Below are 20986 nucleotides of genomic sequence, written 5' to 3' on the forward strand. Positions count from 1 at the left end.
GGTAAGAAGTTTTGCCTTTTTTTAAAGCGAGTCAGTGAGAAGTGAAGAGATGAAAAAGAAAACAGAAGATGGGCTTTTTTGTTTTTTTTAAGAACGTGTTGCTTGCAGATCAATTTTAAAGTGTTAAATCATCTCCAATAGGACTGCAACCCAAGCATAACCAAACACACAGAGGACACAGTGGGGAGTGGCGGCGGTTCAATACACCACGCTTCACTGATGATAGGACCTTGGAGGCGTGTCGATGACCTAAACAAACTTTAGACAGACTCAAACATTTACACTGCCTCGCTTTTCACACTCGCACACACAAGGACTCATAAATAAGTGGGCTGCAAAGTGGAAAGTTGAAGCTCCCGCACTTCAACTGACATTTTCAATGTAACGGATGCCGTTAGTATCCACTGCTCTGTTACCATCTCATTGCCTGTAAATGCTCACACACACACACACATATAGAGAGCCCTGCTAATAGTGCAGTGACTGGTTGGCATTTACTGAATGTCACATGCAGTCCTCTAACGGAGACTCACAGCCGATAGTTTAGCTGTGTAATTAGCTTAACCCAGCACTGGCTCCATCCACACGCAAGCTGTGTATCCAAACGTGGGGGAACCAGGAGTGTGTGTCAGCAAGTGTGTGCGATTGAACAGATGAAAGTGTGCACTGGTGCATTTCCGTAAGCAAGGATTTGTTTGTGCATGTTTGCAGATGCTAGCCAGACACGCTGTAGCTCACGTGACTTGGACGGGAATTCAGCCACCACTTATCTGCCACACGTTCATGACGGTGAAAGATTGTAAAACGTTTTCTTGCCAGATTACATCTACACCTTTAAATGAACACTGAGTGTCACACAAAGACAAGTATCATTAGCTGAACACACAACATAAATGCTAAGAATTTGGCAAACCGTGAAATGTTAATGATCAACAAGATCACTGTGAAACCAAAGTGACTGTGTTGATGTGGCCCAAAGGGGGTGTTTAACCTTTAAATAATCAGGTGTAAAAATTTGCCAAAAAACTCAATTTGTCAAAAGTCTAAAGAGTATTTGAGTCACTTAAAATATTGTTATTGGCATTCTTTCCTGGTTTTCATAGAGTTCTTTATATCATTTCTTGTTGTCTTCATTTGTTTTTGTCCACTATGGCAGTGTTTCCCAACCACTCTGCCGCAGCACATAGGTGTGCTGTGGAAGACTATCTGGTTCCACCTGATTAGTACTCTAAGGCTACGTTCACACTGCAGGTCTTAATGCTCAATTCCGATTTTTTGATCAAATCCGATTTTTTTGTCTGCTTGTTCACACTACACATAAAATGCGACATCAAACGCGCTCTAGTGTGAATGCTCAAAGCGGCCAGCATGTGCAAAAGAAGATGTCACACACAACTCGCTCTGTTTAGACCCGGAGCAAACAATATTGTTTGACTGATGGCCCTTAATATAAAGACTTCGGACTTTATGTTTCCAAATTTTTGCTTTAAGTTATTTTGTTATTTACATAATAATGCAAATAACCTAATAATGATCCTTTTTGCTGTTTTAGAGGAGCGGTGCCTCAAAGGATAGTTGCAGATTTCTGTCAGAATCTGCAGAAAATACAGTAAAAATAAAATGTTCACATTTCTTCAACGTGGTCTTCCTAACAGTTTCGCCGGATGGCAAGAAATCGTTCGCGATGTCCTATCGGGCGCTTCTCCGGCGCTGATAATTGGCGTCTGTCTTGTGTCAGTGACGTAAAAGACGGATTTAATGCGACTTGACCGTTCACACAGCAGTCGCTTTCTAAAACATCGGATATGTATCGGATTCAGTACCACATACGAAAGTGACCCAGATCGGATTTGAAAATATCGGATTTGTGCCGTTCACACTGTCATACCATGATCGGATATGGGTCGTATAGGGTCAAAAAAATCGGATTTGATGCGCTTTCGCCTGCAGTGTGAATGTACCCTAAGCGATCAGCATGAGTACCGGGAAGAACAATTACATTCCCTTCCACTAGAGGGCAGTACACCTACCTGCTCTAATAAAAATGGGTTGCCAATTGCCAGTAAAAGACCACTGTGCCGTGGCTCCAAAAGGATGGGAAACGCTGCACTATGGAATGCTTTGCAATCAAAATATCTTTGCATTAATTTATGTTATTTAAAAACTGCCAAAATAGTTAATTTTTTAAAATTCTATTATATTCAAATTATTTTAAAAATATATTCTCTAAAAATTTGTGTCTGAAAAACAAACAATATATAAATTGCTGGAATTGCCTCCCACATCTAAGCTACAGAAAAGGATGTCACATACAGTTACTGATAAAATCTTAAGCACATGGAGATATGTATGCTGTTTTTTGCATTTAATGCCAAACTTGTCACCATAATAGGATAATATCATGATGAAAACACCACTAATGATTGATTTATTGATCAGATAGGGGTTTTAAACATGATTTGACTTGTGCCATGTGCTTTTAGCATTTATTCTAGCAGTTAATTGTCCGTTCTGTTACTGTCAGACTTTGTTGCCAATGTAGAGAAACTCTATGATTTAAGAGTTATGTTTATGATTGTAAATAAATGTTTGTTTGTTTTTTTCTGAAAAAGTGGGAAAAAAAAGTTGCTAACTTCACAATTTCGTAATCATCGACTTGTTAAGACTCAAGATGTTTTTAATACTGGAGAATCGAGTGTGTTACAGTGCGATGCTGATGCGGTGGTCCAAGCATTATAAACTTCCAAACTCCTCTGAAACACACGTATTAACACAACATTTTAATACCCTTTAAATTATTAATGGATATATATTAATTTGCAACATAACCATTAAAACAGTTGAACTTTGCTTTTTTTATGAGTAACAATAATTAAATCAAATCAATTTCGCTCCCCTGTGAATATTTTTGGTTCCTGTGGCTGTAACAGATTTTGTGTGTGTCTTTGTGTGTAAAGCCTCTCAGCATTATGTGTGATCACAGCTAATCCAGCCATCGAGCCCCAAATAGCTGAATGGTGCAGTGCTGCTCAACTGCTTATGCCACAGAGCTGAAATATCAATGACTGCATTACTGACTGCAGACACCTTCAGCAGGTGGAGTCCACAGATACACAGATAAGCTAGTGTTTTTGTGTACTTATAAGCATTTTGCTGTTGTGCACAAAGAATCAGTTCACTTAAACATGTGTATATATGTTGCATGTGAATAAAACAACAGAAGCCAGAGTGCCTAACAGTACCATAGATGCTGTGTTTACATCCAGCTTTCTTATACTGTAACTTGTGGATGGAAGATAAGGAGCTGAGAGGATCTCTTGTTTCTCTATTTAATTTCTCCCCAGGGGCAGCCTGTTGTCTGAGCTATAGAACCTCTAATTGGATCCCACCCTATTGCCAGTGACCAATTAAAAATATCCTCTTGTCATCTCAACGACTGATTGTCATTTAACGTTCTCATTTTCCCTCCCGTCTCTCTTATCCTTGATGTACTGCTCCATACTTCCTTTCCTGTCCCTTTTCTCTGTCCTTCTTCATCCTCCCCTCTCTAACCTTACCCTTGATTTTCCTCACTTTTCTTTTCCAGTGCACTCTCTATGTTCTTATTCTCTAGTCTCTTGGCCCATTTGAGCTTCATTTTCTGCAATTAGACATTTTGCACTTGGGTTTCAACACTCACCCCCTTCCTCTTGACTCACGTCCTCACTTTTCTTTCCCCCCATCTTTACCTTTATTTTTTCATCCACACACTCTTTAGATCTCTCCTTGGTTAGATTGATAACCGCCCCCCTCCCCACCCCCTTTACACACTATCAGTCCCACTATAGAGTCCAGTGCTAAAAATAACCCTTGCTGTTCCCAATGAGGAAGCCCATTCATCCACAGTCTCACAGGACCTGTCACCACAGACACTCACACAAGCCTGGATACATTCAGGCATGAAAGAGGTACACTTCACAGGCCTAGGGTTTCACAAAAAACTACACACATATGAATGATGTAAAAGTGCACTTACCAACAAACTCACAAAAACCCATGCACACAAAGTGTCTCTTTACCCCGTTTTGAGGCTGACGAGTGCGTCCTGGACTCCAGTTTGGTGATACTTCACCATATACTGGTGCATGGCGGGGTAGTTCTTCCTGATGTTCCTTTCAGTGGAACCATTTGGAACGGTCCCGAAGCGGAACGGAGGCGAGTAAGCATATGGGTTCTGAAACTGTGATGAGAAGAACAATGGAGAAGGAAAAGGAAAAGCTGAAGTTACACATCTTCATTTGAATAAAAAAAAAACACTTCAAGAAGGAAGGAACCACTAATGCCGTAGTTTCCCATCTACTCGCTGATTTTCTTTTCTTTTTCAATTCTCCCATCATTTCTCTCTGCCTCCTCCACAAACCCCCTCTCAGGAATAATCAGTGTATCAGAGTACAGGTCAAGAGTTTTGTCCAAGCGTGCTTGTAGCTGAGGTAAAAACCAACCCTCCAGCACTGTGGTAACAATCTGCCCTCGGTGACAGACAAACCCTATCAATTACAAGCGTGTATTTATGAGCCTCACTCTAACCACATGCTGTGCTAGTTTGTGTGCCGACGGTTTCAGTCCATATTATTAACGCAGTTCTCAAAAACATAACACTGCATGTCATCTCAAACGCTTACAGGCTTACTTTACTTTGCTTTAACGTATTCATACAACACATGATTGACTCCACTTGTAGGCCGCTACTGGAGGATTTCATTAGCGGATTATTAGCATTCCTGTTGTTTTCTCTGTCTGTGCAACATACACAAAACTCATCTGCTTGATTGTTTGCAAAAATGATGCACTGTTTGCTTGCATCAAAAACTAATCTGCATAATATATTTGAACATATTTCTAAGCGTTTATGCATGCTGCATCTGACGGCACATGTATGCGTCTCTGCTGTGTAATCAGGTCAGGGTGAGCGTGAGCGCGTGTCGACAAGTCAAACTCCGCTGTGCATACGAGTGCGCATTCATATGTTAGTGGAGATGTCACACAGTGTGTTTGTCAGCATGACAAGCAATAGCCCTTAGGAGACATTCTCTCCTCCCACAGTCCTTGCTATTGTTTACTTCTCCTTCTTCATCTTTTCTTCATTTGTGCCTTTCTTAAGGTTAAATAGAAGCTTTTAGGTCGGGAGAGGGTAAATGTCCCAGGAGGAGTGAGAGTGGGGGTGACAGGGGCTGGGGCAGGGGCTGGTTGGGGTGTGGTGGAGTGGCGGGTTGGGATTCAGACTGGAAAAGCACTCTTCTCTTGCTTGATAATTACCAGTGAAGGGCTTTTAAGAACTGCACCAGCTGCTGCTAACGAAAGCTTAATGCAGAGCTGACGACAAAATGAAGGAGCGGAGGCAGGAGAGGATTTGAGGCTAAGATAGGTGTAGATAAAAGAACTCACCGTCCTGCAACATAGCCACAACCAGATCGTGGGGATTGTTGTCCGTCAAGGCTTTCTGGCAAGATTTCCGGACGATTTTCTGATGCAGGGTTTCCAAAGACTATTTTAAAAAAGCACGTATTCTCAACTTTCAAATACTGCCATGCTGTCAGACACTTCCAGGTCTTACCAAATTATCCATAAGATGTCCTTTAGCGTCTTTCCCTAATACAACAATATACTTGCAGGTTAGCTACCAAAATCTATTTGATTAGCTTTAGAAAGAGGTCACAGTTTTGCTTAAAATATATGCAGGGTTGCGCAAACCCTGCACATTAAACTGCATTTCAATACAATGCCATGGGGAAAGGAGAGCATCAGTAAGAGGTGAGCTTTGAGTGAGGTGAGTCATCTGGCCTAAATCTGGTAATGTGTGTAATGACTGTAATAATCACTAATCTAATTAAAATATGAAGATTTCTCACAGGACAAAATCCAGTTACCTGGGTAAAAGACTCAAAACCCAGAGGAGAAATTTCTCACAGCAGCTTGAGTACACTTTACTCCTTATGTACTGTAAGTGCATGTAGGGTGTATAGGGGCTAATAATAGGTATTAAAATAAGTGTGATATGTAAAGATATCACACAAATTATTATTATTAGCTAAACTCACTGTCAAACGCCAACATCAAAAGCCTTAAATAATCTGTAATAAAACTGTGAACAATATCATATCCAGTCAGGTCCATAAATATTTGGACAGAGACATTTTTTTCTAATATTTGTTTTCTGTTCCACAATGAATTTTAAAGGAAACAACTCTGGTGCAGTTGAAGTGCAAACTTTAAGCTTTCAGTGGGTTGAACAAAAAGACTGTATAAAAATGTGAGGAGCTAAAGCATTTTTTAACACAGTCTCTTCATTTCAGATGGGTTTTTTCTGTTTTCGCAGCTTAAGGATGGCTTGTTTCACCTGCATGGAGACCTCCTTTAACCACATGTTGTCTGTTCACAGCAAAATCTTCCTTTTATCTGTTTAATTGGTAATGACATAATGAAAGAACTGCCCACACCTGCCCATGAAATAGCCTTTGAGTCAATTTTCCAATTACTTTTGCTCATTTAAAAAAAAGGATGGCACATGTTAAGGAGCTAAAACTCCTAAACCCTTCATCCAGTTTGAATGTGGATACTCTCAACTGAAAACTGAGAGTCTACACATTATGTCCACATACGTTACATAACTATAATTGGAATATGTTTCATTAAATAGGTAAAAACTTTCGCCTTAAACAAAGCACAGGTTACATGTTTACAGACACTGGATGGCGATGTGAGTATCAGTTGACTCCACAAACCATCGAAATGAGCAAACCTACAAACCTACACAAGCTAAATGACATAAAAAAATAACATAAAACACAATAAAATTATAGTAACTCTGTGCAGCATATACATATATTGCTTACAAATGTCTGTGGTTATCATGAAACCTTGATTGATGTCATTGCTTTTGTCATGTTTATTAACTCAGCCTACTCCTTTATTTTCTTCTGTTTTGTCCTACAGGTCTTCTTTGTTCTGCTTCTGCTTTCCCCTCCATCTCCTTATCACTATAAACTGACTGGTTCTTGTATAGGGCTTTTTTACTTTACCTGAGCACTCAAAGGAGTTTATGCAACATGCCTCCTTCACCCATTCACAATTTTCTATGCTTAAGTGTCGAACAGTCAGAGACATTCACACTCTGATGGATGTATTGGAGAGCAACTTGGGGTTAGTATCTTGCCTGAGGATATTTGGCATGTAGACTGATACACGTCTTACTATGTTTTTTTATTCTCTGTGTGTGTAAATATTATGCTATAAAACAGCGGACGGAGATCACGGCATGAACAAAGTTATTCAGACTATGTGCAATGAACTTGCAACCTTGCTGCCTTTAAAATGGTTGAAGAGCAGATCCGCAATCACACCAGTCTTCAAAGTGACTTTGGTGCATCAAAACGCCAATAAATTGAATGACTTCAATTAACCGAGATTAACTGAGATAAACTGGCAAAAATCACAAATCTGTTGCAATGTCCACAGAAATTCACATAAAACAGAAATTTACATTAACAACTTACATTTTTTTATTAAGAATCTCGTAGATTTGAAACAAAATTTTCTCCAAATGACAACAGCACTCTGCATCCTTGCCTTTACGTAGAGTGAGGCACATTGTACAAGAGTTGCACTCATTTATGAACTAGACTGCAATTATTTGCAAACCTTCCCTAGTCTGTCTGAGAGTGATTGCAGTCAGACAGGGTTGCCTCCCACCAGGTGACCTCTGTAATTGCCATGCGATCAAAAGTGGTCCTGTTGTGCCATCCTATTTTTAGTGACTGAGCCTTTAGGGGTCTCCACACTACAGTTTCATGTCCCATCACTTCCCAGCGTTTGTCTACATGTCTACAAATCTACATGTTTTGCTCGTATGTGACTAATTTTTAAAATTACTGAGACGTTTTAAATCTCTTCTAAATAGATGCATGTGGGAAGTGCCAGAACCTAGCTATTTCTTTCATAATAATGCCACTGAAAGCTACTACAGCTCCAACAACAGCAGCAAATTGTTTACATTTGAACTTTGAAGTCTGTAGGCTTCACAAAAAGCAATTTTATAATGCTGAGAAACTGAAACAAAACCAAAAAGCAGAGAAAGAGCAGCCAGATTTGCAAAGACAAATCCCCATGCACCATAAAGCACCAAAGACCTGTTAACTGACTGCTCTCCACTTGTGCATGAAGCAGGCTGCCTAGGGGACAAGTTCAACAGCTCGGTAAACATCCATTGCTTTCTCTTCATCAATTATTAAAACAAATAAAAACAGCTCTTTCTGTCACCATTGACTGAAATGGATGCACAAACACTGCAGCTTTAAGAAAGTGATATGTAAAATAAACTTTTTTTAAAACTTTTTTTTTGTTTTTTTGAAGACTTCAGCTAGTAGGAATTTCAAATCAAACCAATGTGACACAGCGATCGACCAGTCATGCAGTTAATGTGTAATTTTAGGAGAAACACTTGTCTACCAGTAATTTGTTCTATTGTACTTCCCCACAGGTGGCGCACAGACCTTTATAAGAATTCTGTTAGTAGGTCACTAATGTAATCAACTTAAATTTATACTTGCATACAATTCTTAAAGCTCTCTGTTCCTAGATTTGGCACAAACATCCACCAAATATAATCTACAATCTACAAAGTCTGTAAAATAATGCCAGTGTAACTTATTATGATCTTTGAGCAATGCTAACAGCGATGCTAAAACGATCACTACTTAAACTAGCTTCTACACTAGGGGTGGGTTTTGATTATCGATTTATCGATTAAAATCGATTCTAGCTTGGATAACGTGATATCGATTCAATAAAATCCTGAATCGATTTTTAAATATAAATGTATTTTGCCTGAAATGCCAGAATCTCAGGTTAAACCTCACAAAATTTCAACAACCACCAAACAGCTAAAACAGTAAATGAGAGCAGGTACACGGATTCTGCACAAAGACGTAAAAACAAAGTGCGGACCCGCCGACGGATCAGAATCAGTGAGATGTCGCCTTTTTCACCCGACGGCACGGACACGGTCGGGGCTGAAAGCCGACAGCTCACTGATTCTGATGTGTCGGCGGGTCCGCGCTTTGTGTTTACGCCCTTTTTGTGCTAGACTCTGAAGCTGCAGGATTTATCTCTCTCCAAACAATATTGACTGAACCAGCAGCAAAAGAAGATCCAAACTACACTTCACATTTCGCTTCACATAAACATCGTCATAAATATCCGCTGACTTTTGCTGTTTCGCTTCCAGCACGATAAAATCACACTTCATGCAGAGCTCTCTCTCTCTCAGTGTACTTCAAGAACAGTTTCCAATCTAAAAATCTCTGTTTTCTGCATTATTCGCTTGCTTTTTACGCACAAGTCTACCGTTGTTTACAGCGCTGTCGGCCGCTGTTTTTTTCCTTTTACTTACTTCCAAAAAGAAAGCCTCATTTCTGCTGTTCAATACTGAACAAATTTAAACTTTTTACTTTTTAAAATTATTGCAAAATTGCAAAAGGCTTAGCTGTGTCTCTAATAAAACCTCTGTAACTTTGCTCTGCTTCACTTCAGCAGCATCAGGTAATGTTCATATGTTGATTAACGGTTTTCTTTCGTTTTTGATCTACTGCAGAATATTTTTAAGGTCATCTGCTATAAAATCCCAGGCCAGGAAAATCTTCTTTCTTTTATAGATAGAAAAATATGGAAATGTACGTGATACGTGATCAGAATTATAATATTTCTGACTGTCTGAGGCAAAATTTCCCCGATTCAAATCGAATCGGACCTTGTGAATCGGAATCGAATAGAAGAATAGATCTAGAAATCAGTGACGATACCCAGCCCTATTCTACACTGCTGCCACTTTTCATTAGAAAGTGCAAAATCTTGTGCACTGCACATAGTTTGTGAGCACCATGAGTATATGGTAGAGATGAGCCTGTACATATATCACTACTATCAGTACTAACAGGTCAGACTGAGTGGTAGTAAACTATTTGCTGTCTTTAAAGATCTGTCATCACCATTGGCCTAAATACATATTAGCTGTAACCACACCTACACGTACTGATATAACGAGACAGAGAGACAGCGAAGGGGAGCTATCTGATTCACACCGCTGTCCATTACTAATATTAAACAGGAATGTATTCTATCACAGCTACAGCAAGCTAGCCAGAAAGCTAAAGCTAAAGCACCGAACTTAGGGATGGTAACAACGGCAAAAGCCTGCTTTGGAAACTATCCCTATATTTCCCAAATGCATTGAGGAGTGTCTAACTAATGATGTTTCATTTTCTCACCCTTGAAAAAGGGGACTGATGCAATCTTAAACTTCATCTCGCTGAGCACTGATGCAACAGAGTGATGTGTGTATGTGTGCGTGCTTTTGTGAAGCATTTTGGTCCTGCAACTTTTGGAAGAAAAAAATGTTACTTTTAGAAAAACAATGTGTTTGGCTCATCATATAAAATGATTATAATTGCATATTAAAGGAAATAGTTGTACCAAAGTATAAAACTTGTCACATCCTCCCCTCAGGTTGAAAGGTACTGTAGAGTGCATCTGTTTGTGCCTGCTAACGGTCTAAACCCACTTTAAGTAAACTACACAAAACATGGCTGCGCACGAGAAATGCTTTTCATCATTTTGTCGGTCACATTTGGCTCGATGGCCAGCCTCTCTCAGCATAACTGTCTAAACGGCCATTTGCCCTTCTTGTCCTTTTCCTTTCGTTCCCGACCCTCCCTGTCTTTCCACATCTTCTATTTTCTCCCTCCTAATGCCTTTCTTCCCTTACCTCAGCCTTCAACCTGGCCCATATCTGTCTGCCTGTTGTCTTGTACCATCTTGTGTGTCTTGGCCTTTTGCTAGTCCTCAGTCTCCCTCCTGCCAATTGATGTACCTCTTACACCATCCCTCCCTCCCTCTCTCCGTCTGTTTGTTGTCAAAACCCTCTACGTCAGCCTTCTCTTGATAGTATCGCCCCTAATACATCTGTATTTCTGTCCTTGGAAGCACTCTGCTCTTTTGTCTAGCCTTCTCCACCCCCCCATTCTGTTTCACTACATTTGGCTTGACCTTTTCTTTTAATATCCCAGTCTTTCTGTTTGTTGCTGTATTTTTCTATATGCACGTCATTCTGATTCTGAGTGCATAAAACAGAGCCCATGTTAATTCATTCTGGAGCAACAGAACACAGTTTCCAGCCGGATTTGAAACTGTAAAACTTGTACATTTGAATTCTGGTGGCTGGAACTTTGTGAGAGGAACGGTAGTGCCACACGCAACAAAAACAGGTGCTATGGTTCATTTTCCCCTTCATCCTATGATGATTTTCTAATCCTGTTGTATGATATAAAACTGAAGGCCTGCAAAAAACATATCATAAAACTACCTCATTAGTTCTTCGTTACCTTGTTGTCTGAAAGCCCAGTGACTTGGTCGACAAACTCCTCCTGAATCATGAAGGCGGCCAGGTTAGCAGTGTAGGAGGCCAAGAAGATGACAGCGAAGAAGGCCCAAACTGACACTATGAACTTGCTGGTGGTTCCTTTTGGGTTTTGCACCGGCACAGAGTTGTTGAAGACCAGACCCCACAGCAACCACACTGCCTTGCCCATGGTGAAGGAAGGGCCGTGAGGGTCTGAAAACGAGGAAAGAGAGTGTGTGCGTGGGAGAGAGAGATGGATGGTATAAAATTAGAAAGAAGATAGAAAACAAATATTTCAAAATCTATTTGTAGAACAAGTGACGTGCAATTTAAACTACACAATATTAGAGCAGTGGACTTATGCTTCTGTGTTAAATCTATGTCATAGGTATATTGTAACCCTCCTGAAACCTTACGGCATAACCTGACGTCCACCTCCTTAGAAATGTGACTATACGCTGCAGCGCCACAGCAACACGGGAATAAATGTTGGCATAGGCTAGAATCAGTGCAGAAGTCTAAATTAAGCTTTAGTGTCCGTACTCACCTTTTCCCTGTGCCAAGTTTCTGTTGAAGCCAAGAGGACTGATGTATTCGAACATGAAGACAGCCATTGCAGTCACCAGCAGGAGCATCACAAACATCATCACCCACACTGATGCACTGAATGGCTCTGTGAAAGAAAGAGAGAAAGTCAAGAGAACAGAGGTCGTGCTCATGTTTAGCTAATACTGCATTTTTTATAGCTTATCCATCACTTTTTCTTATCATTTGCACACTCTTCGTCTTTCCATGAACTGAAGGAATAAACAGGTCGCAAATACCGTATGCACACACACATACTGAGGAAAGAACTCCATGTCCAAGCAGACCGTTCTAAGTTCAGAAGCCCTACAGATCTCACCCCACCCACCTACCCCAAACCACTTGCATATATACTGGCGTTCCTCCTATTTGGCTGTGGAATAAGGGGTACAGTATAGAAAGCCCTGGTGTCAGCACTCCTGTCCTCCCTCTGAGCCCTTAACACTACTGCAGAGATTAAACTCTGCTCTAATGTATGGGAGAGCACTGCTGGCATGGGTCCGGGATGTGTGCATGTGCAGAGTGGCAAGCAGCCATTATAAGGTTTTCCTGCTAAGCCCTTATAATTTCCATTTTCACACCACTAACTGCATGCTTGCATGCATGTCAGCGTGTGTACCTGCGTGTGCACCCTTGCTGTGTGTGTTAGAGTTTCTCTTTTTCGTGGAAAATCCTGCTGCCAATTTGCATGTAAGCTTGTGTGCCTTTGTGTCTGTGGCATTGCGCATTGTGGTAGATGTCAATGCTAAAGCACTCTGCATCAAATGAACGTGACTGAGGAACCATAACGGGGATATCCGTGGTGTCTTAGGTTAAAATCCTGCGGTTAAGTGCCTCTCAGGTAAGTGAGAGTCGCTGTGGCAGGAAGCGGGCGTTCAGCTAAATCCCTCAGATGAAAGAGCAACTATTGACAGCTGTGTAACAGAAGTGAATTATGTTGTCAGTGCTGTATCTGAGGGAACACGCACACACACTCAAAACAAACACCGTTCTATACTAACACGAACCGGAGAAGCAAACAAGACAGGTTTTCTTCTTGTTCTCTCCTCAGTCTAACAAGAAAGGAGCAGTTATTTGGTGACAATTACCAAGGAAGGCTGATGGGGACACGGTTCCATTGCTACGGGACACCATGACACTGATCCCAGTTTCCACGAACGGGACGGAGAAATCGATGACCTCAGAACGCTCCTCATTGATCGTCAGAGATCCGACGGCCATGACGGCTTTCTTATAGACCACCTTTTCAGGGTAGGGGGAGGAAGAGGGAGGAGAGCAGGGATATAAGAGGAATGATTGGGGAGAAAGGAAGAGAAAGTTACAGTCTACTCATCCATCCATCCATCCATCTGGATCCTTTTCCAGCTTTTTTTCCTAAAGTCCATTCCAGCTGTCACAGGGTCATAAGGTGGAGTACACCCTCGATAGTCAGAGTAGAAAAAATGTCTTCATTAGGCTAACTACATGTTGTCTCTTCAACCCAAAATAAATGTTGACAAATCTGTGCACAAGAATATAAAGATTACTGATTGCACATAAAGAAAGTTTTTAATCTCATACTGAAATGTAATCAATGTAGCCAATATGCAAGCAGTAGTGCAAAATAGGATTAATTACAAATAACATTCAACCCAGCAGATGAATTCTACCATTAAAAAATACAGACAGCTATAAAGTTTATAGTCTTAAAATGAACTCTGGGATTTGGGTCTTCAGGTCTGAGTTGCTACAGTAACGTTTTTGTTTTTGTTTTTTACACTCTGTGAACATTTGCTCTGGCAATATAAAAATTTCTTTTGAAACATGAAAAAATAGAAAAAAATAAATGCTCATTCTAATAGTCTTCTTTAAAAACCACATTTTAAATTGTTGGTCACCTGTTTTAGTTAATTCTGCTTTTGATTACAGACTATTACTTAGGATCAAACTTTACAGTGGGTATCAGTTCTGAGGTTTGGTTGCTCACACATTTGTTGCCCTGCAATATTTACCTCCTGATCACCTATACGGGTCATTGTTGGTGAATCACTAGCTCAGGTGTGTTGCTTACATGTTTAAATGTTGTGTTAGATTTAACGGGACTCAAACTCAAAAAAGTTCATCTCTGTCTGATCAGCAAGATATTTTTTGCAAATGTGATATTCAAGAACTTTATTACATGCCAACGGATGGATCAGGGAAACTCATGGTTCCGTCTCTTGCTCAAGAATACTTCGACACGTCAACTGGAGATCGATCCAATTACTTTTTCACACAGGGCCAGGTAAGTTTGGATAGCAGTTTTCACTTCATTCAAATCATCATTAATCATCAATCTGCCTTTTGGATTTACTCGGGTTATCTTTGTCTAATTGAAATTTGTTTGATGATCTGCAACATGCAACTTTGACAAATAGGCAAAAAACTAAGAAATCTAGCAGAAGGCAGATACTTTTTCACAGCACTGTACACAGTTGTACGACTTCAGAGAACACAGGTCAGACTTTTATTTTTTCCCTTCAAATTTACTTGAACACTACCTTACCCTAAGCAAAACCAAACATATATCAACATATTCACCCAGATTTTTAACAGTAGAAGTACTGACTGGGGATCTTGGTAGCCTTAAAATTAAGTGTTTTATAAAACAACCATAACAGCAAAACATTAAGTTTTTCCTCTAAAAACATTAAATATGACCTAAAATAGTCACACGATATGGTCAAAGAATCTGTCTCCTTTATCATCCTCAATACCCTGAACATAGGACAGATGGCAAACATGACATCAGTACATAGTTCCATATATTAAAGCTAGCTTTAATATACAGAATAGGTAAACTGTCTAATATGTTGGTAATTCTAAATAGCACTAATTAAAACAAGTAACTGGAAGGAAATTTGGAATAAGAGAATGAAACACCTGTATGATATCATAAAAAGTATACCTGTGGGGTCAGCAGGTACCAAACTTAGAAGAACGAGGATGAACTTTAACCTTAATACATGTCTTCATCTGAAATGTATCACTTTGTATTAGCAAAGTGCTGCTCCATCAAAGCACATCTCCACAATGTGTAATGATGTTAGGTTCCAACAAGATGAGTAATACAGTAGTTGAATAACACAGGCACACTTGTACATACACACACAAAAAGACTCTTTTTACCTCTCCCACCATCCCATTCCAGACGTTGTTGATCTTCTTGCCATGCTTGCCATTGGTAACCAGGTACAGGTCATAGGTGAACTTCACATACTTGGCTATCTTTTTCAGAATGTCGATGCAGAAACCTTTGCAGCACTTCTTGATATACGTCCCACCAGCCTCGGTCGTGTTGCTGCAGAAGCACAAAACGCAAAGACCATCAGCAGATGATTTTCACGGAAGCCGATGTTAGTCTTTCGCTCGGTGTCGGTGGTGGGAAAAAAACAAACGGCATGAACGCTATGATTGAACACTGCAGTAAACATTGACAGAACAAATACCAGCTCTTTGCATAGCCTGCAAATCCATTTTTACATCCACATTTAGGTAGGGAACCCTCATTCATTCGGGTTAAAAAACAAAAACAACATTGTTTGCTTCATTTTTTACATCGTGTTTGTTAAATTTGTGATTGCACCAGTGAACAAATATCACCCTGGGTCTTTTTCACCTTTAAGTTCAGGTCAATCTATTCAGGAATGACTGAAGATTAGAAAAATATGCTCCCTTTTCTCCCTACATCTCTCTAGAGAAGGAAATTTTGACGGCGCTGCATCTGCAAGCCTTGTACCATCTGTGTATATGAATTTGAGAGCAGAAGAGTTCACACACAAGAGCACATCAACTCTGAGCCACCTGGGAGTCTCATTTAACTTTTAGATGTGTGCTAATTAGAAGACGATAACCTCGTCCTTTAGCGTAACAACAACCTGGGCAAAAACTTGACGGAAAGTAAGGAGGGGACCCCCGCGCATCAGGCTGTGACTCTGCAGTACCCTTCAGAGATGAAACTTTGTCACTTTTAAGTTATTCTGCAGCGCCAGAGAGGAAAAAAAGAGATAACATTTGCCAGTTTTTTGCAAACTCCCTCACTAGTCACCATCGATCTGTCAAACAAATGTCTCCCCAAGTGGAATTCTTTCCTGTTTTTGAACTGGAAAGGCATTTACTTTCACAGTCTAACAGTTTTACACAAGAAAGAGCCAAGTGCCGATATGTCAGCAGTTATGAATGTCATTGATGAAACCTGCAACTTTTGAACACCACACTGGAACACTAAACAACCTTTAATCCATCACAGAAGAAATAAAATAATGGGCTTGACTCCTTTTTAGTGTAAAATAACATTTTTCCTAATTGCATTTGCAGCGCTGTCGAATGCAATGTAACTTTTTTTTTTGCTTTCCTGATCCACACATTTCAATGAATTATACAGTAGCTCAACAGTTTGGACACCAGTGGCAATGGAATAAAAACACAGAGTGGATGGACGGAGAAAAAGAGATAGTGGCTTGAGGTTCTGTGGGTAATGTGGTATGAGCTTAGAAGCGCTAATTAACTTGCACTGGTTCAAATCACAAGTCCTCTCCACAGAAGAGGTCACACTAGGCAGCGGCTGCACTGTACTCTTTGATATGTAAATTTCTTGTCTTTATTCCAAGCATGGAGGCTTTAAGCACAATATGCAATATATTCTTGTGATGTTGAAGTAAGAATGAAATTGTGGTCAATGTAATGCAACTACAAGGAACAGGTTGATGTTAGCGGAAACAAGGACAAATAACCCAAGTTTCTGGCAGATTCAGCTGGTGGGGAACGGTGGGAGCTGACAGAGTAAGCATATAGGCCAGAACTTTAATAGCTGCATTCATGAACACGGCGTTCCCATTTAGGCAGGCCACTGTACAGATCAGGCAGCAAGAGCATGTGATGTTATGGAGGCTGTTTGTGAACTTGGCAGGCCAACTTGATATAGAAACACAACAGGGCCCGAGGGGTCTCCAGGGAGGAAAGTGTGGGTCTGTGTATGACTATGAGAGCGTTAGTGTAAGTATGGCTTGCTCTTAGGCCCGGCCTGGATGAGTGAATTTCTGGTTCTGCATGCATGGATACTCCTTCAACCCCGATCCAACCCCCCGTTCGCCACTCCTGGTCTGCCTCTCTCCTTCCCTCCATCTATCCCACTTCCTCCAAATGGGCGCTTCGGATGCTTGAGTGGGAATTGCGCTGTGGGAGGCTGAAAAGCAGCATTGGCCTGTGAGTGAGTGGACATGTGGCCACAGAGAGCGTACGAGCTCGTGAATGTGTGTTTGTGTTCCTCCTTGGAGACGCTTTAGTCTCCGCCCCACTTCACAGTGTTTTCTGGATGTAAATCACTGTCAGCCACTTCCCTAAAACTATCGCCGCTTAATCAGCTCTGTTTGTGTGACGCAAAAGGAGCTGCAGACAGACGTGTTACGCAGTGAACGAGTGACACAAAGTGTGTAGACCTTTTTTTTTTTCACACATACATTAAAGCCCTGAACTGTTCTAGACTCTGGCCTGTAGAGGTGTGAGATGTGAGATCGCAGATCTGTTTCCCTTTGCCCAAATCGATTTCCAGTATTTAGCAACAAGAACATGGCTGGCATGGACTCTATCTATTGCTGATTGCTACATGTGAGAAAGGGCAACTCTGGAAAATACCCAGACTTGATCTCCTAACATTTTCTGGTATTTCCGTGTGGAAAAATGAATATCTATAATAAATATCCATGAAAATGTACGTGATCCAGAAGTCATTTATTATTACGCTGATTCAGCACCACTCAAGCCACTCTGTGACATACACCCACAGTGTGTGTTTGCGCTCCAGGAATATAATGTAACAAGGGGCTAGAGGTATTTTGGCGTTAGTGAAAAAAAACAAAGAAGGAAGAAATGGTATGGAAGGAAGTAAAATGCTGAGTTCAGCAGCCACCTCCATTTTCAGGAGGAAAGAAGCTGCTGCAAAGCCTGCACACTGCATCGCTTTCCGTGTTCGTGAGAGAAAGGAGAGAGCGAGACAGCATGCACTGACAGAGGAGCGCAGAGACGGCGCTGTGGAAAATGAAATACGGATGATGTAAATTTATTACCTTCTGATTATCCAATACACTCTTATGAAAGTTTTTTTATGCGGTCCTTAGTTCTTCTTCTCATACAACAACATTACGTATAAATCAGTTAGACTGAGAGTAGAGTGTATTTCAGACCATTTCACTGGGTTGTGCTTTTCCACAAGACAAGGTAAGGAGGAAGAGAGTGGGTGAGATGGCTAAAGTGCAGCTTATTGTGTTGCAATAATAAACACGTGTGTTTATTATTAATGGACCGCGTTGTTAGATTAAGACTAGCTGTAACACACACTTACATTTTTGTGCCTTAGGTTTAGATGATTTTAATGGATGCATTTTCTTTTAACTTACTTATATACTTGAATATATAATCACTGACATAGGCGGTAATACTGTATCTCGTTCTCATTTCCTTGTTTTGTTTATTACGACAGCATTTACATTTGCATGATGGGTGTGTCCCTAGTAGGAGCAGGTATAGAGTTTTTTGAGGTGTGATATATACTGTAGGTATAACATACCTCAAGAACTAGATGTTCAGATTGGCTACTTGTTGATGAGACCCAAATGTTTTGTATTTTGTAATGTGGATTATACAGTTAGGACCATAAATTTGAAGACAATGACTAATTTCTTCGGTATAGTTTTGCTTCTGTGCATCAACATAGCGGATTTTAAATGAAACGATCAAGATGTGACTGAAGTGCAGACTTTCTGCTTTCATTCAAGGGATTTAAGGGATTTAACAAACGCGGTACACTAACTGTTTGGGATATTTTTTATACATAATGTCCTATTTCCAGAGGCTCAAAAATAATTGGACAATTGACTGACAGGGAGTTCCATTGCCAAGTGAGGCCTGTTCCCTCATTATTCCATGACAGCTAAGGTAGATATTCCAAGTGTTTAACTTGCGTTTTGGTTAGCTGATTGTTGGAATGCTTAATATGAGTTCTTAAAATGAAACAACACCAACACTCCTGGGCGACTATGGAGGACAACTAAGGTGAATGACTGCAGAATGTTTTTCTTTAGTTAAAAAAATCACAACTTTAACAAATTAAAAAAAAAACACAATCAAATTAAGTCAATCAGACTAGATGACTGTCGTAGTCTAGTCTGATTGAAGTACAGCAGCAGGTTGAATGCAGAAGTGTGCAGGGCAATATTCTCCAATCAGATTTAGCCAAATGCTGGTCAAGTCAGCCACCTGATATCAAACCAGTATAGCCTTTGACAACCACAAACACTCAGCGACTGAGGGCGACTCCATTAAAGGCCTAGCAGAGCATCTCATGGGAGGAAACACAGCATTTGGTCTTGTCCATGGGTGATCCATAATGGCAAAAGATTTTTCACCAATTACATAAAAAATATATGAAACTAGATATTACAAAACCTCTCATATTTAAAATCATGTTGACTACAATTCCTTATTAAACCTCTTGAAATCAAGCTGAGAATGTGCACTTCAATCACATCTTAACTTTTTGATTTGAAATGCACGTGATGATCCAAAAACTACACAAACTGTATCCTTGTACAGATACTTGTGGACATAACTGCATTTCAGATGTTTGTTCATTCTGTTAACACCAAATTTAATCAAACATTTTTACACCAGTAATATCTGGTGATTTGTAGTGAAGCAGCTTCACTGCATTAGCTTACTCTAGCTGACACTGCGGCGCAATAGACGGACAGATATCCCACTTACTCTTTGATATGCTTCCTACACGGCACAGAGTTCCTCATGCAGGTACCAGTGAGTCTTTCCACGTCCTCCACAATGACAAAGGGTTTCTCCTCTAAGGTGACGATGGACAGGTGGTTGTCATCAAGCTCAGCGTCACCAAAGGAGTTGAAACGTGGCCACACGGGATACTTCAGTGTCAGACTACGATTGTCCAGTTTTCCCATCTGGTGAGAGAAGAGGAAAGTAGGAAACAAGATATAATAAATGGTGGCTAAAAATAGAACACTTGGCACATTTCCAATGGGCTACAATGTATTGCTTTTCAATTACTGAGTAGGCTGGAAGTCAATAGACTGATTGTTGTTTGGGTCAGACTCATGGCCTCACATTTACCTCCCGGGAGTCTAAACTATCAGGCTGTTCTGTTGGAGATGGTTATAAGTACATATGAAGTGAAAGCAGTGAAGAAATCACAGTTGCAATTTAGTGACCGTCACATACTCAACTTTCCTGTATTATGTGCCCTAAAAACATAAAGCAGAAATGAGAAACAACAAAATAAAAGAAAGCTTTTTTTGGAAAAGCTGCAGCCAGCATATACTATATGTTGCTCTTAGGTCAGAGTAAATGCCTGTTTGAATGTAAGGTAAAGCACGGCATATTAAATGCATGGCGTGCAGGGTTGGATCACAAAATGCACACAGTGATATTGCTATGCATGCAAACCCATACAGAAACAGAGATTTAGTGTGACAGTATGACAGTTGGGACTGGGTTGATAATTCAAAAAGTTTTCAGAGCTGTGATGTCACAGTTTCCCCTATGGGTTATTTTTATTTTTACCCACTGACATCTCTCTGTAGATCTATGTGTGTGTGTGTGTTTGTACATAAAGTATATATATATACATGTTTATGTCAGGGAAGGCAGAGTGGAATATAATAAACAGCAACAGGCATCGGGGCTTTGCTTGACTTTTAATAATTAATAATACAGGAGCCAGAAAATGGCAAAACATTGCTCTAACTCTTTTCCTCCATATAAGAAATCTTTCTGACGTCTCGTGTGTTTCCATTTCTACTAGCTTCATCTATAGCCAAAAACTCGGAGTACTGCAAACATGCACACAGAGGCATTGATATATTTTCATTCGTAGACATTAATAACAAGATTGCGAACAGGGTTGCAAAAGGTTAAGCTAAATATAGTTTC

At 40.3% G+C, this 20986-nt stretch overlaps 1 protein-coding gene across 2 annotated transcripts in view; it reads right to left on the reverse strand.

Moving 5' to 3' along the window:
- grin2aa (glutamate receptor, ionotropic, N-methyl D-aspartate 2A, a) overlaps positions 1-20986 on the reverse strand; it is a 162588-nt gene that overhangs the window by 11594 nt on the left and 130008 nt on the right. For both annotated transcript variants that reach the window (XM_019358061.2, XM_025906858.1), the window contains 6 exons: positions 19796-19998; positions 15164-15335; positions 13105-13258; positions 11979-12104; positions 11415-11644; positions 4059-4219 (listed from right to left, as the gene is read on the reverse strand). In XM_019358061.2, coding sequence (XP_019213606.1) covers positions 4059-4219; positions 11415-11644; positions 11979-12104; positions 13105-13258; positions 15164-15335; positions 19796-19998 — 1046 coding nt within the window. The remainder of the gene's footprint in view (positions 1-4058; positions 4220-11414; positions 11645-11978; positions 12105-13104; positions 13259-15163; positions 15336-19795; positions 19999-20986) is intronic.

Source organism: Oreochromis niloticus, linkage group LG4 (genome assembly GCF_001858045.2).
Source record: "Oreochromis niloticus isolate F11D_XX linkage group LG4, O_niloticus_UMD_NMBU, whole genome shotgun sequence".
Classification (NCBI taxonomy): Eukaryota; Metazoa; Chordata; class Actinopteri; order Cichliformes; family Cichlidae; genus Oreochromis; species Oreochromis niloticus.